The sequence below is a fragment of the Oryzias melastigma genome, linkage group LG2 (genome assembly GCF_002922805.2).
Source record: "Oryzias melastigma strain HK-1 linkage group LG2, ASM292280v2, whole genome shotgun sequence".
Classification (NCBI taxonomy): domain Eukaryota; kingdom Metazoa; phylum Chordata; class Actinopteri; order Beloniformes; family Adrianichthyidae; genus Oryzias; species Oryzias melastigma.
This window is the reverse complement of record NC_050513.1, coordinates 7,149,200-7,165,604: the sequence shown is the minus strand read 5'-3', so window position 1 is coordinate 7,165,604 and position 16,405 is coordinate 7,149,200. Positions and strand designations below refer to the sequence as shown.

At 36.4% G+C, this 16,405-nt stretch overlaps 1 protein-coding gene across 1 annotated transcript; it reads left to right on the top strand.

Annotated features, from left to right (window-relative positions):
* Positions 1–2,380: 2,380 nt before the first annotated feature.
* Positions 2,381–7,334, top strand: ndfip2 (Nedd4 family interacting protein 2). Its single transcript, XM_024294327.2, has 8 exons — positions 2,381–2,580; positions 4,840–5,056; positions 5,227–5,357; positions 6,324–6,411; positions 6,561–6,685; positions 6,765–6,831; positions 6,911–7,016; positions 7,089–7,334. The coding sequence occupies exons 1-7, from the start codon at positions 2,554–2,556 to the stop codon at positions 7,012–7,014; spliced, it is 759 nt and encodes a 252-aa protein (XP_024150095.1). The 5' UTR covers positions 2,381–2,553; the 3' UTR covers positions 7,015–7,016; positions 7,089–7,334.
* The last annotated feature ends 9,071 nt before the right edge of the window (positions 7,335–16,405 follow it).

Genomic DNA, 16,405 nt, shown 5'->3' with positions numbered 1-16,405 from the left:
ACAAAATTTAAAATTTGCTAAAAGACTGGTAATTTCGTAAAAGAACTATGAAAGACCGCTGAAGTTTGGAAATTTTGTATTAAAATTGCTTTAAGATCCCTTACACATGGCAGTTTTGCAAAAATAGCTTAAATATGAGCTAAACTCCAAATTAGCATTAAAAAACCTCAACTATAAAATAGCCTAAAATTCCTCAGTAAACTAAAGTAGTCAAAAACACTAGCCTGTTGCTAAAGTAGAAGTTAAAGACTAAATTAGCCCATGAAAACTTCAGTAGATGTCAAATTAGGCAAAAACGTTAGCATGTTGCTAAAATATTAGCTAAACTCCAAATTAGCATTAAAAAAACCTCAGTAGATGCCAAATTAGCCAAAAAGCTAACACATTGCTTAAACACAAGGTACGCTCCAAAATAGCCTTAAATTCCTTAGTAAACTAAATTAGCCAAAAACGTTAGCATGTTGCTAAAATATTAGCTATTAGCATTAAAAAACCTCAGTAGATGCCAAATTAGCCAAAAAGCTAACACATTGCTGAAACACTAGCTAAACTCCAAAATAGCATTAAATTCCTTAGTAAACTAAATTAGCCAAAAACGTTAGCCTGTTGCTAAAATAGAAACTAAACTCTAAATTAGCCTTAAAACCTCACTAGATAACAAATTAGCCAAAAACGTTAGCATTGTGCTAAAATATTAAGTAAACTACACACTTTTTGAAAATTATTGTATAAGATAAAATATATCCCATAAATATATTTAAAGGCTTGTTGCTAATCTATTTAAAATTTTAGAATTTGAAGTCTTACTCATTCATTTCCTTAATATTTCTAAAACTGTATTGTTGATATAACTTATGAACTAAATTTTCTTTCTTCTAGTCAAGGGGTCTGCAATATGCTTTACCCCTCCATTGTGGCTCTTTGGTTAACATAAAATGCTTTTTAAAAAAAGGAAAAAGTAACTGTAAAGAAAAAAGTAAGAAAGTAGTAAGTTTAAAAAGTAAATTAACTTAATCTTCATTCAACTCATTCACAAACAGTTGAAGGATGGTATGAATTATTCACGGAGGATCCTAACAACGGGAGTTGTAATTCTCCATTAATCCTTTTTGGCTTATCAACATCATACTGACACATTTGGACTTAATTTTGAGCTTCGTTTATCACAGAAAATCAATGTATTGTCAATAAGCACAACCAGAACCAGCCCGCTTTCAGTGGAAAAGGTGTGGACTCCCACACAACCTTACTTCTGAAAGATGTGGACTCAGACCAATCACTGTGGTCTGGTTGCAACATGGCGACGTCCGTATCGTGGAAAAAATAGTGACAGCATTGGCTTCATTTTCGCTTGAGCTCATTGACTGAATAAGTACAAACTGGACATAGCAAGCATTGAGGTCCCCCATAGGAAATACATTACCTTCGGCCCTCTCGGAATCAGGACAGAGCCTTCACCGTCACTTCCTGATTCGTTTACCACCATGTTGCAACAGATTTCCGCCCCTCGACAGTGATTAGTCCGAGTCACGTTTTTAAATGAACTGCAGTTGCCAATCAAGAGTGAGCTTGTTCCGGCTTGTTCGACGTCCACGCCCCTCCCACTGAAAGCGGCTTGGGAAAATCTGTCAATCAAACTTTGGAGGCGGGGCCAACGGGAGCCACACGCTTTTACTGAGGCATCTGATTGATAACTTGAATAACTGGCGATAAAGAAAATATTTAAATATAAATATATATAAAAGATATATATACAAAAAATAGGAATATAAAGAACACGCTCAGAAGGAAGTATCGGAACAAATTATTCTGACATATAAAATGACTGTCTATTTCTCAGTGGAAGTCTAAGGGACTTTGCTGTTCTTGCGACCCGCGGTTACTTCCTATTTGGCGTTGCTCAGTCCAGTTCCTACTTATGCAGTCAATGCTTGGGCTGAAAGAAATGCTTTTTTTCAATGAGTGACGTCACACGTGCTCAGTCCAGTTCTTTTATACAGTTAATGGTGATACCTGGAAGGACGTGTTTGGGAGGAATGGCCTCTTAAGCCTTTTCAAGATTTTTTTGGAAATTTAATTATTTAACTCTTGTTTCCTCATAGCTTTGCCAAATGTATAATTCCTGTTACAATTTAACCTATCTATTTTTTTGGTAAAATAATCTACTTTGTGCACTGTGTAGGCACATGTTGAGTAGTAAGACCTTTCCAAATAATCAACCTCAACCTTAAAATAATAATCATATATTTTTTAAATAAAATAAGTCTAAATTAATTAACAAACGTTACATTAAAACCACAAAAAGACCTAAATAAAATGCGAGAACAAAACGCGCTTTATTTTGACAGGGAGAGTCGGAAGTGCTTTGTAAAACCTTCGTCCCTGTGATGGAATTTTTCCACAGGCAGTGCGTCGAGCTCGCCGCTGTTTGTCTCATTGGTTCGGCTTCTTTTCCAATCGTCGGTCGTTCTTAGAAGAGTCGCCTGGCGGTAACCGCACAGGCGTCCAACGGGTTGACTTGCGTCTTATTTCTGCTGCCTTCCTCCGCCGGGAATGGACCCTGCGAGCCGGTACCAAGTGGTGAGTTGAAAGAACCGAGCTGGGACCGAGGTCGTTAGCTCAGCCTAGCCACAGGGAACAAGGCCCGGCTATTAAAACCCAGCAAGAGGTGTCTTTTTACCTAACTTTTTTATTTTATTATAGCTATTTATATACAGAAATGAAAAATTAACATGTCCTAAATATACTTTAATATAATAAATTGTTGAATTCCGAGCGTTTTGTTCCCATTCAACTGTCTTATAGACACTTCCGCATAGGCTAAGCTAACGGCTAGCCTAGCTTGATGTGGGCGTTCATTCTGTCTCTTGTTTATGATCAGTTAATAACATGTTTAAACACATGTAATCTTAATGACTAGTCAAATAAACGTTATTATGTTGTTTAAATATAACCTAGCTGAAAACTGATAGCAGGTCAATGCTAAAAACTATAATTTGAGTTTATTTATCTTGATAACAATCAAACTAAAACAAATCTTTTCTGCTTTTTACTCATTTGTGAGCGTTAAGATTTATTTACATGATGGAAAACAATTATTTGAAGCAGATATAGTGTGAAATTTTGCTAGCGAAAAGCCAACTTTGTGCTCAAATGTCTGAGATTTTCTCTGATAATCCGCCTAGTTCAGCGTAAAGGGAGTCTGTGGTTTTTCAAGGGAAAATAATAATAAAAAAAGGTGCAGCAACCACCAGGATATCAAAAAATAACATTATTTTAATCTCATCCTCAGGGCTTCTTCTAAATAATACTGAAGTTTTTGTAGGCCTGGGTTCTGTTGCCCTCCGTGGGATTCTGATATCGGCTTGTGGCTATGTTGTTAATATCTTATGTAAGCCCCCCCTGTGCGTGGGGGAGCCTTGTGCTTTGTCCTTGATTTCCAGCCAGGCAGCAGCCGCTCATTTGCCCCATGCTCCAGTGGATCGGCGGATTCTTATTTGCTCTAACTTCTGTGTTTTTTTTCCCAGAAGTTGTGCAGGGAAGAAGAAGAACGAAAAAACTTTCCTTTTCAGATTTGTTTCTGATAAAAGGAAAATGATCATGTTTGTTAACGGGGAAGCCTAAATAGAAAGAGTTCTGAGATTTGTTTACGACCCATTGTCACGCGAGCTCAACCCGCTCAACCACCTCCACATGGCTTTTATTCTTCAAACAAAAACTGTCAAACTTAGAATGCATGCTATTTCTTTTCTAGGTGGGAGTGCCGAGATATTTAAACACTAACAGGGTCAATTGAGGTTTTTCCTTTTTTTTTTAAATAAATAGTCCAGTGAGGTCAACGTTTGTTTGAGAGTATTTTTGAGAATATCTTCCTGGCTTTATTCCAGATTCCTGTCTGTAATTTCAGATTGGTAAATCCGTCTTCCTGTTACGTGTTGATATCTGTTACAGGAACGCCAGTACATAAACAGCAGGTCATTTCTATGAGGACAGGAACAACAAGTGCTTCCTTCCTGTATTTTTTAGAGAACATTAAGTCATTTTTAATGTTTTGTCTGAAACATTGATGATAATGATAAAAAAAAAATGTATATATTTATGCAAAAATTGACTGAAAACATAAAAATTTAATCAAAAACCTTCATATTTATGGCTTTACAGATATGTTTAAAACAAGCTAGTAAAATAATGAAGTACAATCTAAATTTAAATTGTATTACAAGTTATTTAAAATACAAATTAGATTGTAGAAAAGCCAAATTTAACAGTTTTGAAACCTTTCATTTGGATGTGGACGCCAAAGAAGAGTTTAAACAGAAGCGCTTCAACCACTCAAGTGTCCTTTGAAAGTGGAGTTTTGAGCATTCACAGAGAAAAGTCCCTTTTCTGCCAAACCATAAAAATCAGATTGTGCAAGGCTCAGTTTGTTACAAGATAACTAACTGATATGCTGCTGGTTTAAACAAACACCACAAATGTCATAACGATAAACACGGCAAGGTCGCTCAAGTGTGTTGTGTATTTAAATTCTTAACCTTTCCGGTGCAATTTTGGTAATAAATGTTTTACTTTCTTGAGGAGGAGTTTTGGGGGGGGGGGGTCACTTGTAGCCGCTTGAGCAATTTTTTCAGAAATAGACGGACGAGCACACACAAAAAATAAAAAATAAGTCGTTTTTTAGTTTAGTTGGCTTCCCTTCCTGTTGTGTTATCTGCAGCTGAGATTCAGGTCACGCTACAACTTCACTTCCAAAAGAGTTTTTTTTTGGGGCGGATCTTTAGCTTTTCTTGTCATAAAAAGTTGTTTCTCTCAATGATCTTAACTGTTTTGTCTCTTCAGTTGCACAATGAGGACGACGGGTCCGAGGCCTCCACCAGTGAGGAGCGGCCGTCCACATCTGCGGCCACCAGCGCCCCCGCACAGGAACCGAACCAGGCTCAGCCCCCAGCGTTAGCGGCGGGAGAGGCAGCAGCAGCAGCCAGTTCTGTGGGGGAGGCGGAGATGCCGCCTCCTCCTTATGCCTCCATCGACCTGGGAGCAGCTGCCGCAGCACCTGGTACTGCTGCTTCCTCAAGTCTGATTTCTCTAAATGTTTCCAGAGTGTGGTTTCTTGCTTCTAAACCCATATTTTTACCCATGAGTCACTGTGAGCTCTGTGACGCTAACAGCACTCGTCACCGGCTCTCTTTTCTTTGAATTCTAAGCTTGTGCTCCTCGTTTCCACAGAAACGTGTTTTCAAGGCGACTTTCCGGTGCCTCCGCCCTACAGCGTCGCTACTTCCCTCCCCACGTATGACGAGGCAGAAAAGGCCAAAGCAGCAGCCATGGCTGCTTCTGCCGTGGAAGGGATGCCCAGGGTAAGAACGTACGCGTGTTAAGTCAGCAGCAGGTATCGGTTTCTTTTCTTAAAAGCCAAACTCTGCGACTCAGAGTTTTACCTCACACACAGCCTTGATGAGTTCAACTTCTCCGCCCTTTGAAACAATTCAGCTGCTTTTACCTTTCCCTGTGAAAGCTTTGAACTTTGATTTAATTGCCAGCTGTTAAAAAAAAAAAAAAAACGACTATGACGTAAATGTCAGTTTCACAAAACAAGTTATTTTTCCCCTTTGTTTACTTTAGTCTTGATTATTGAGTTTATTCTCTTTAGAACCCCAAAAATCTCTGTTTTAACAAGTGAAAATGACACATTATAGTACTCCTTTAGGTGGAGCTAAATCATCCCTTTATGTTGGAATATCCAAATCACTGTTTTGCTGTTAAAAATGTGATTTTATGATAGAAAATAAGCTTTCTGTTTCTAAAATCTTGACTTAAAGGGTAACCAAACCATAAAAAAACCTTTTTTTTGTTGATCTCTATAAATGGGGCTTTAAAAGTCTGTTGGTCCTTGACAAATTCTTTAAAATTTATAATAAACTTGTTTAATTCCTAAAATTATAGTCAAAAAGCGCCTGTGTGCTGCCCCCTACAGGGATATGAGGTATTGCAGTTGAATTTTAGTGTAGGGCCAAAGCAACATAATCACAAAGAAAATGAAGTACATTGGGTTAGATGAGCAATTGTGTATTTATTCTTGGCTATTTATGCAATATATTAAAAAAAAATGTTAATGTTTAATTTTTTATAGGCCACAAATTTTCATTTTGCTGCCTCCCTCTCTAAATATGTCATCACTGACTCCGCCCACTAACTCTTTTACACTTTAAATTGTGTCAAAATAACATTGTAGATCATTAAATAAATATTTAAGGAATCATTCGTGATGTAATGGTTTTAGATTTACTTTGCTAATATATTTTATATTTTTGTGTTGACAAAAGGACGACGACTTCCCCCCCAGAGACGACTTCAGTGATGCGGATCAGCTCCGAGTCGGGAATGATGGCATTTTCATGCTAGCTTTTTTCAGTATGTCGCTCTCTTCGTTCTCGAACGATTAACCGCAAAGTTTAAACAACCAAAATCAATTAAGCAACAAACTGGCTCATTTTGAAGCTTAAAGTTTGGAAGGAATTTCAAAATAAGAGCCTTTCGATGAGAGTTTCCTGTGTCTGCAGTGGCCTTCCTGTTCAACTGGATCGGCTTCTGTCTGTCCTTCTGCCTGACCAACACCATCGCAGGACGCTACGGCGCCATCTGTGGGTTCGGCCTCTCCCTCATCAAGTGGATTCTGATTGTTCGGGTACAACCAAACACAAGAAAGCTTTAAAGAGCTTTGTTAGGTGGAAAAATGCTAATCTGCATTTGTTTTTGTCCTTCAGTTTTCTGACTACTTCACCGGCTACTTCAACGGTCAGTACTGGCTCTGGTGGATCTTCCTGCTTCTTGGTGAGTTCATCATTTTTCCCACATTTTCATACTTCAGAAAATTGTGATCTGATGGGGTTTGACTCTCCTCCCTCTGCAGGACTGTTGCTCTTCTTCAGAGGCTTCGTGAACTACCTAAAGGTTCGCAACATGACAGAGAACATGGCCACCTCTCACAGAACGCGCCTCTTCTTCCTCTACTGAAGGTGAGTGTACAAAGGGAGAGCATGTTCCTAGCGCCGAACTTTTCTCAGGAATTTAAATGCGGTTTTCTTCAGGTTTGCACAGCATTCCTTTCCAATGTGAACCCCGCCCCTCCCCTCCCCTCGAATGACCTGAGCGACGAACCTGAAAGCGAAGAGGAGGAGGATGAGGCGGCGAGTTGCAAGTTTTTTGTTACGTGTTTTCCTTTAAATTAAAGCTAGTCCTTTTTCTTTTTTTTTGGTGCCGTTCTGACAAATGAATCGATGCAAATTAAGTAAATTTACGCAGGGAGCATAAAGAGGATCCTAAAGGAGCGGCCGACATGATGAAACTCCTGCTCATTCTGAGCCTTCGAATTTCCCATCACCCCTCAAAATGTCCCTTCTTCTCCTCCAGAGATCACGGTTTTCTCCAATGATGTTAAACTTTTAAAGCAGGGGTCCCCAAACTTTTTCTTGTGAGGGCCACATAACTGTTTTCTTGTCTGATGGGGGCCCGGTTCAGTTTGTAGGCTAACAAAAAAAAGCCTAAATGTAAAGATTTATGGTTTTCCAGAAAGCCACACATAGCCAAATTTAAAATAAATTATTTCTGTTATCTTCACAGAAAAAAAATAATATTAAAACATTTTAAAAACTAGATATACAGCATTGCATACAGCATATACCTGCAATAGATTAATAGCTAAAGATGCTTAAATTGTTAGCTGAAAACACTGAAGCTAATAGCTAGCTAAAATATTAGTAAAGTGCCAAATTAGCCCAAACAAATAAAAAAAAAAATTCAAAATGAGCCAAAACAGCTAGCATGTAGCTGACATATTAGCTAAATGTCAAATTAGTAAAAAAAAAAAACTGCAAAAATGTCTAATTTAACTAAAACAGCTAGCTGAAATCTAAAATATTAGCTAAACTCAAATTTAGCCTGAAAAACCGAAAAAGCCTAAATTGGCAAAAACAGCTAGCATGTAGCTGAAACATTAGCTAAACTCCAAAATAGCCTAAAAAATTGCAAAATGTCTAATTTAACCAAAATAGCTAGCTTAAAGCGAAAAAAAAAGCTAAACTCAAATTTAGCCTAAAAAACTGAAAAAGCCTAAATTGGCAAAAACAGTTAGCATGTAGCTGAAATGTTAGCTAAATGCCAAATTAGCCTAAAAAATGTAAAAATGTCTAATTTAGGGGGCCGGGCCAAATGTGGAGGAGGGCCGGATCCGGCCCCCGTCCCGTAGTTTGGGGACCCCTGGTTTAAGGTACCGGTTTCCTATGGAAAACTCAGGCCGTTTGGAACAAGCTTTCAAGACGGGTCAACAGTTTTTGGACTTGAGGAACTCGAGCGCGTGAGGGAGAACCCTGAGATATGCACTGATGGCTTTACATATCACAGATCCCGATGCTTCGGTGGAGTCCACTCCTCCTTTGGAGAGGAGGACAGAGCTCCAGTGGAAGTTTCTTTGATCAGAATCCACTCTGCGCGTTAAGACGGAGCTGCTGAATGCTCGTCAAAATCAAAAGAAAAAAACATTGACTACATACAAAAGATGCTTTTTCAAGTGCAAAAAAATATCAGGAAGTTTCAGAGGAGCTAATCTGGATTTCTAGGCTGCTGTGATTGAACTGTTTTTGAATAAAACAGAATAAACAAAAAAACTCTTTGGAGTACACAAGTCTTATGCAATTTACTTACAATAGTTCTTGCAAAAACGATGTAGTTTCATCGTGTTTTCATCACCGGTGGAAACCCGGCTTCACTTAACGGTTGAGTTGAGGATTTTTATGAGGATGTTACAGTTTTCTTATGTTCTTTTTAGGTTTGAGTGAATATGGAGCTCCAGAATACACACTACTCAGTACAAACAGATCAATAGGGACAATAAAAGCAAGTTATACAAAAATATATCAATTCATCTATAAATTAATTCCAATAACAAATACAAATCTGCTGTATTTCAAAGTTGCTTCCACTGAATTAAAAAAAAAAATTAAATTATTATGTCGTAAAATGTAATATCTTGAAATTAAGGTTTACAAAATAGATATTTTTAAAACAAAAAATGTTAAATTTGTTGGTGTGTTTAAAGCAAATCAATTTAAGAGTTTTAAACATATTTAAAAGTAAAGGCTTCTTTTCACATATTTTGAACGGATTTATTTGAAATTTTCTTAGTTATTTATTAGTATACACACATGGAGCTCCGTTGGTGAGGCTGGGGGGCTCCTGGGGGGCTCCAGTTATTAAAACCACGTCGTCCGTAGTGGACGTTGTGATTTGTGGCGAGCTTGACGGCGATGAAAGTCTGGATTAAGTCCGGCGTAAATGGAGCCTGAGAAGTCTTGAGTTTTTAAGGAGCCTGGCAGGACAAGTAAACTTTTGTTTTTCTTCATTCATTCAAAAAATATATGTATATAAAAGCTTATGCCAATTCCTAATATTTGCACTTTGAAGAACTTGTGTACAGAGTGATTCATGGATCGACTTGATGTGGGGGTAGAAGAAGACTAAAGTTATCTTAGCCATCAAAGTTTTTTTTTTTTTTAACTGGAACTCTTAATCATCCCAAATGGATAAAATCTGAGTTTTGCACTTTGTATTTCTTAAAACTATTATATTGTGTGTGTGTCTTGTTTTGTTGCTTTTAACCTAAACTGTGACTGTTTAAAGTTTTGCCAAACCTTTTGTTTGTTTGTTTGTTTGTTTGTGTGAAAGCCTTTTTCAGCAATACCAAGATCTTTCCCATGAATGAAGCTGCGCTGCATGAATTTCCCACCTGAAGCTGATATCTGATGTTAGGATCATTCTAGTTCCAATACACGTTCGTCTTTGTACATAATTTTAGGTGGAATGAAGCAGCAGCCAAACAATTTTTCTTCTTTTTTTTTTTTTTTTTCGGTTGTCTTTGATGCAATTGTATTCATTGACTGTAACTGGAATTAAAACTGCTCTTGCAAAAAAAAAAAAAAAATGCCAATAAAGTTATAAAGCCTGCAATTATTTGTTGACCTTTTTCCAATTACAATAAAGCTTAATAAGTTAAAAAAGGGTTTTACTTTCACAGATTTATTTCGATAAATCATACAGTACTGACTGTACATATCAATTTCTCTCTCAATTTTCCTTCCATACGTCATTACCAAATCTGAGTCTCTAATAATGCTGCCACAAACGATTATTTTAGTGGTCGACTAATCACCGATTATTTTTTCTGATTAGTCGACTAATCGGGTCATGCACAAACTGGATGTAAAGCACACATCTTAACCATCATTAGCTAACTAAAAATGAGATATACAGCATTACTTGCGACAATGCTAGTGTGAATGCTGATAGCTGAAGATGCTGAAATTGATAGCTAAAAACGCTGAAGCTAATAGCTGAGAATGCAGAGGCTACTAGATGAAAACGTTGAAGGTAATAGCTGAAAATGCTGAAGCTGATAGCCAGTTAAATAACAATTAAATGCAAATTGAGCTTAAAAAAGGAAAAGTTAGGGCTGGGTTGAAAAAAATCAATTTATCAATTTGAATCGATTTAAGCTTAATAGATCAATAATCGATTCACAAAAGATATAAATCGATTTAGCACACAAAGCTAAAGTCCGCTAGCTTGATGCTAACGTTCAATAGAATTTCCCATAGGACGGCTAATGCTAATGCTAGGTTGACCAAAAAAATACATTGCTGACTAAATGAACATCTTTATTTACTTACATGCATTATTTTCCAAACTCTTTAAAGGGAATAATTTTTAAAGCAACTATTTGTGGTCTAAAACTTTGTTTTTCCCCTCATACTGTTGTCTTCTTCTTGAATAAAGTGTACTTCTATATCGCGATCGCCACCTAGTGGCCAAACTGAAACGCCCTCCAGGAGAAGGAGAACTGTTTACAATGTTAATGATCTGAACATTTTTGTTAGAACTTCTCCTTTAGAGAATCCATGTAACACTGTATGATATTAACAATCTCATTATTTTAGTAATACATTCTACAACATGTGAACTGTATCAGATTAATATAAACATATTCAAATAAATAATAGATTTTTAGTGTATTTCTAAACAAATGTGTATAAATCTGTAAACTTAAAATTGAATTGAATCTGAAAAAATCTGAAAAAATGGAAACAAATAGATTCAGTCTCTTATGAATTGAATCGAATTGTTTCTGGAAATTGTAACCGATACCCAGCCCTAGGAAAAAGCCTACGTTAGCCAAAACAGCTAGCATGCAGCAGAAATCTTAGCTAAACTCCAAAATAGCCTAAAAAAAACCTTAATAAATGCCAAAATAGTCCAAAAAGCTAGTAGAATATCTATATAACTTTTAACTTTACTACAACATAATAGCTGAAAACGCTGAAGCTGATAGCCAGTTAAATAATAATTAAATGCAAAATTAGCTTAAAAAACTGGAAAAAGCCCAAGTTAGCCAAAACAGGTAGCATGCAGCAGACATATTAGCTAAACTCTAAAATATCCTAAAAAAATGAAAAAGTCCTAAAATAGCTAAAATAGCTAGCATGTAGCTGAAATATTAGCTAAACTCTAAAATAGCCTAAAAAAACCTTAATAAATGCCAAAATAGTCCAAAAAGCTAGAAGAATGTCATTATAACTTTTAACTTTACTGCAACATAATAGCTGAAAACGCTGAAGCTAATAGCCAGTTAAATAATAATTAAATGCAAAATTAGCTTGAAAAACTGGAAAAAAACGAAGTTAGCCAAAACAGCTAGCATGCAGCAGACATATTAGCAAAAATCTAAAATATCCTAAAAAAAATGAAAAAATCCTAAGTTAGCCAAAAATCTAACTCAGCCAAAATTAGCTGAAATATTAGCTAAACTCAAAAATAGCCTAAAAACCTTAATAAAACCTTGATAAATGCTAAAATAGTCCAAAAAGCTAGCAATAACTTTTAACTTTACCACAATTTGACTCCATATAATAAAAAGTGATGACTAATCAACTATTTTAATAGTTGATTAGTCGACTAATCGTGGCCCTAGTCTCTAATTGATCAAATTTTGGTTGACCCAGTTTTACTTTCAACACTCATTCTATGGGTCAAGTTTTTTTTACATAGTCAAAAACAGTCGTACAGTGACGCATGAAATGGTCATTGACTTATCACTGGAAGTCACCATCAGAATGAACGTAGCTTTAGAGGGAAAACTATTTCAAGCAACGGTGAAAGTTCTCCAATCCAGCCTGACTCATTTCTCTTTTGTTGTTCAGGAGCCAAATATATAGTTCATATGAAAACTATATAAATAAATCACATTTTGAAATGTATAACCCTCAATTAATAATCCATCTGAAATGTTCAGTTTTTAAACATTTGCAAAATAGCTGCATCATCATTTATAATTGTATACATTAAAATGACAAAAAACTGGTTGATTTGAAAATAATTCAAATCTTGTTTAAATACAAAATAAACAATTACCAAAGAGCATCCAGAGACTCTTCTGTGTAAGAGATCATGAATCCGGTCTGAGAGGATCAAATGTGTTTATGAAACTTAATAAAACTCACTCCACACTTCAAATATGGAGTAAGAGAAGACTTTAAAAATTGTCAATCCGCACAATAATTCAACGCAACTGTATATAGATGATATAATAAATAGATAAGGGAGTCAACTGAAGAAATGTTTTTACTTTTTATCATAATTGTTTTCAGTGCGTTTGCTTATTTCTTTAAATTCTGAAGAAAAATACTGTGTATAAATGTAAGTTTGGACTGAATTGACAAACTCAAAATCTTCACTCAGTTTTTTTATTTTGTTTATTAATTATTTTACTACTGTTTATGATTTTTTTAAATATATATAATAAAAAAAAAATCAGGAAAAAAAGTCTCTTGAATCTCCTTAAATGCAGAATTCTATTAGTTTCTAGTCCCACTTAAGTTTATTTGCTCTGGAGAATCCATGGGGTCAACTGTTTTTTAAAAATTATTTCATTTACGTTGTAAAAAAAAATTTATTTAAAGTAAAAAAAAAAAAAAAAATCTGGTACCCAAAATAAAGCAGAAAAAACACAAATTGTAAGATTAAAAGCTCAGAAGAAAGTTGTTTTTGGGTTTTCTTGGTACCAATTTTTCAAAAAAAAAAAAAAAAAAAAAAGTGTAAGGATATAAAATCACATATTTTAACTGGTGGGCTTGTAAAGAAACTTGAAAGATATTCTTTTCCAAAATTTCTGTCACTTTGTTTTTCTCAAACATCACAGGGAGACAAACTGGAGCCACTTTTCCCATCAGCGACTTTGGACAGTTTACTATTTGCGGACGTGAATTGGGTTAATATTAACCGAATACATAGAAAACATTTGCTGTTCTGGAAAATTTATCATTAATCAGAAAGCTCTTATATAAGTAATAAATACTTGGTAATATTGAGTTTGAACCACAAGATGGAGCCAAAGATTTCCCCCCGAAATTGTAATAAATTTATAAAAGAAATAATTCAAAATCTAATAAAACAATATCTACCATTTAACCGATTTATAGATGTTTTAGCAAAAATAAGTGTATTTGGAAATTATTTTAATTATTTTATTCTTTTAAGTTTAAAGATTGAAAATTTGACGATTGAATGTGATTTAAAAAAAAGAATAACTAGTGTAATAATGTTATTAAATAGCAGATATGATGTAAGCTAGAATTAATTCATGTAAACTAACCTAAACTTGAGATTTATTTGTATCTTGATTACAATTAAAAATCAGAAGAAATCAACTTTGATGCAGAAATGACGTAAATTGGTTTGTACCACCAGGGGGCGGTGTGCTCCCACATGTGTTCTAAGAACAAGCACAGACTGTTATGGCTGGACTGCATCTCAAAAAGGGGATTTAAAGAAAAAGCAGCATTAACTTTAGCTTAATATTTCAGTTTTGAGGAAATTAAAGTGACATAATACATGTTTTTTCCTCAGTAAAAGTGTTTTGCATGTCGGAGGAGTGAAAAAAAAATAAAAAATCCCTATGGAAACGACTTTCCTCCAGGCCAAGTTTAACGAAACTCCTTTCAGTGACAAGAGGTTGCCAGATCACATCCGCCCGGGAGCTTTAAAGTTCTTGCAGCTACAAGTCGTCTCCCGCCTCCTAACAGATGGAGCTCAGGTGTCGTTCTTCTCTTCCTGTGTAATTTGCACCCAAGCATTTGATAGGGGCCACATTTGGTCTTTTATTGTTCTCCCTCCGCCGTTCACTTCCTCTGTGCTTCACGTCAACATTTCTTTGTCTCTGTTTTGTTCAAAAAAAGAACAACAATCCCATAAAACTTTCTGAAGGTTATTTTGTATTTAAGTACAAATGTAAGCTGATTTATTGTTACTGATTAGATAAGGAATAATAAGTCTGGATCAGAGCCGAACAACCTCAATCCTCCCTGCTGCTGGTGGAGCACCTGGATCAGGTGTGTTTCCACAATAAGAAGCTGCAAATGGAGTAGTGTTTAAAGCAAGACGTCCCATCTCCTAACCAGGTGGAACAACCCCATCCGAGCCCAGACCGAACCCAAAGTAAACTCTGACACAGGCGGAGAAAAATGCAGAGAGCGGCGCTGACACTTCCTGTCGACAGCATATCTGCGGGCCTCAGCTGCTGCACGGTTTGAGGCTGCGTGGTGAAAAGTGCCTTTGAGCTCGCCGTGTTCACCCAGCAGGTTCCCGGCACCCGCACGCTGGCCAAACAATCAACCCAATTATTTAAGTGGGTCCTAGTTTAACACAATGGAGACAAGCCGAAGAGGGGAAGTAAACCAAAGAAAGAAACCGATGTCCTGATGATCACAAGAAAGGAAAAAAAAATTTTTTTAAATCAAGACTAATCAGAAAACATCTCATAGATTCAAATGAAGTGGGAAACAAGTGATCCCAAAAGGAAAATCAGCAGCATGTGTTCTTGGTTATTCCAAACAGTTTAAACTCTTAAAAACTAGTATAGTTCATATGCTGAAAACAATGGGTCTTGAAAGGATAGAAATACTTCTTGGTGGTCTACTGACGGAAATAGGTATCTGATTCTGCTTCTAACACCAGCAGAAAGGAAAGTACTTCTTGCTTAGATAAACTGTCAGCCGGTGAATAATTGGTCAGATTAGTGCAGTTCAACTATTTAAACCGCAAACGAAGCTTTTCACACACAGACGTCTGGCGTTTAGATCTCCAACACACAGAAAGTTGTTTAATGACGTTTGGTTGGAGTTGTCACGCTAATAGATTTGTATCCTTTATGTCTTCCAATGATCAAAACTGTTTATTGTGTGCAAGAAAAAAAAAGAGCTGTCGATTGTGTGTGTTTATGTACAGTAGTGAATCCTTCATTGACTCACAACAGCAGTCGCCCACACAAAAGGGAAGCTTCTTAACCCTGTGGCAGTGAGTGAGGAAGCAGGTAATCTCTTTGGCACAATGCAGAGGAGCTTTCAAGTGGGTACGAAACACTGTGTTGCGGAAAGCACAGAATAGCTGTGTGTTCTGCTCACATGCGCACACACGCCTCCTTCATTCAGGAGCTCCAACAAACAGCTGGGCCTTGGGGCGTCTTCGGTAACCGCAGGAAGACGGGGTTTGGAACGGCTTCCAGGACTCATGAGCGTCTGTTATCAAATGTCAAACATGGAGCTGTGACATTTCACAAGACTGTGTGTGCACACAACATGCGACTCTTTTTGACACAAATGTGACACATTGGCTTGACCGTCTTTGGATTCTTTTTACATGGGAGGATCATATGTGTATTTGATGAGTGAATCATACTAAGTTGCAAAGAAAGAAATGTCTTTTATTATGTCTCTGTGGCACAAGGAAATAAAAGATGAACTATAGATAGAATTTGCAAAAAATTGTCTAAAATGACTCCAAATTCTCCTACAGATTTACATTCGTAATGATTATCTTAAAAAAAAGTTGTGGTTTCTACCTGAATAACCATATATTAGCTTTCATTTTTCCATGGCAACAAAGTAGTCAAACCAAGCTAGCTATGCTTAAAATAATTCTCAAACGAATTGTTCATCGGTTTTGTTTTATTCACTATCAAAACATGGATTCCTTAAGGGTGTATTCAGACATTTGTTTTGGTTGAAGTGATCCACAGTGAACCAGATTCCCCTGAAAATCCGGAACAAATTTTAAGTCTGAATACACCCAAGCGGACCCTGGTCTGGGACTAGGAACCACTATCAACCAATCTTTTGAGGTGGTCTCTGGTCTGTTTCCAATTGGACTGAGCTCCAATTCACTCACTTTTTAATAGTCAATAAGGTCAAATCGGAACAAATGGACCAAACAGTTACCATAGCTGGGCATTATGGTGAGTTGTGGACAAATATGGACCAGCAAGAAGATCCAGCGACTCATTGAAATGTGGTAAGATGAATGT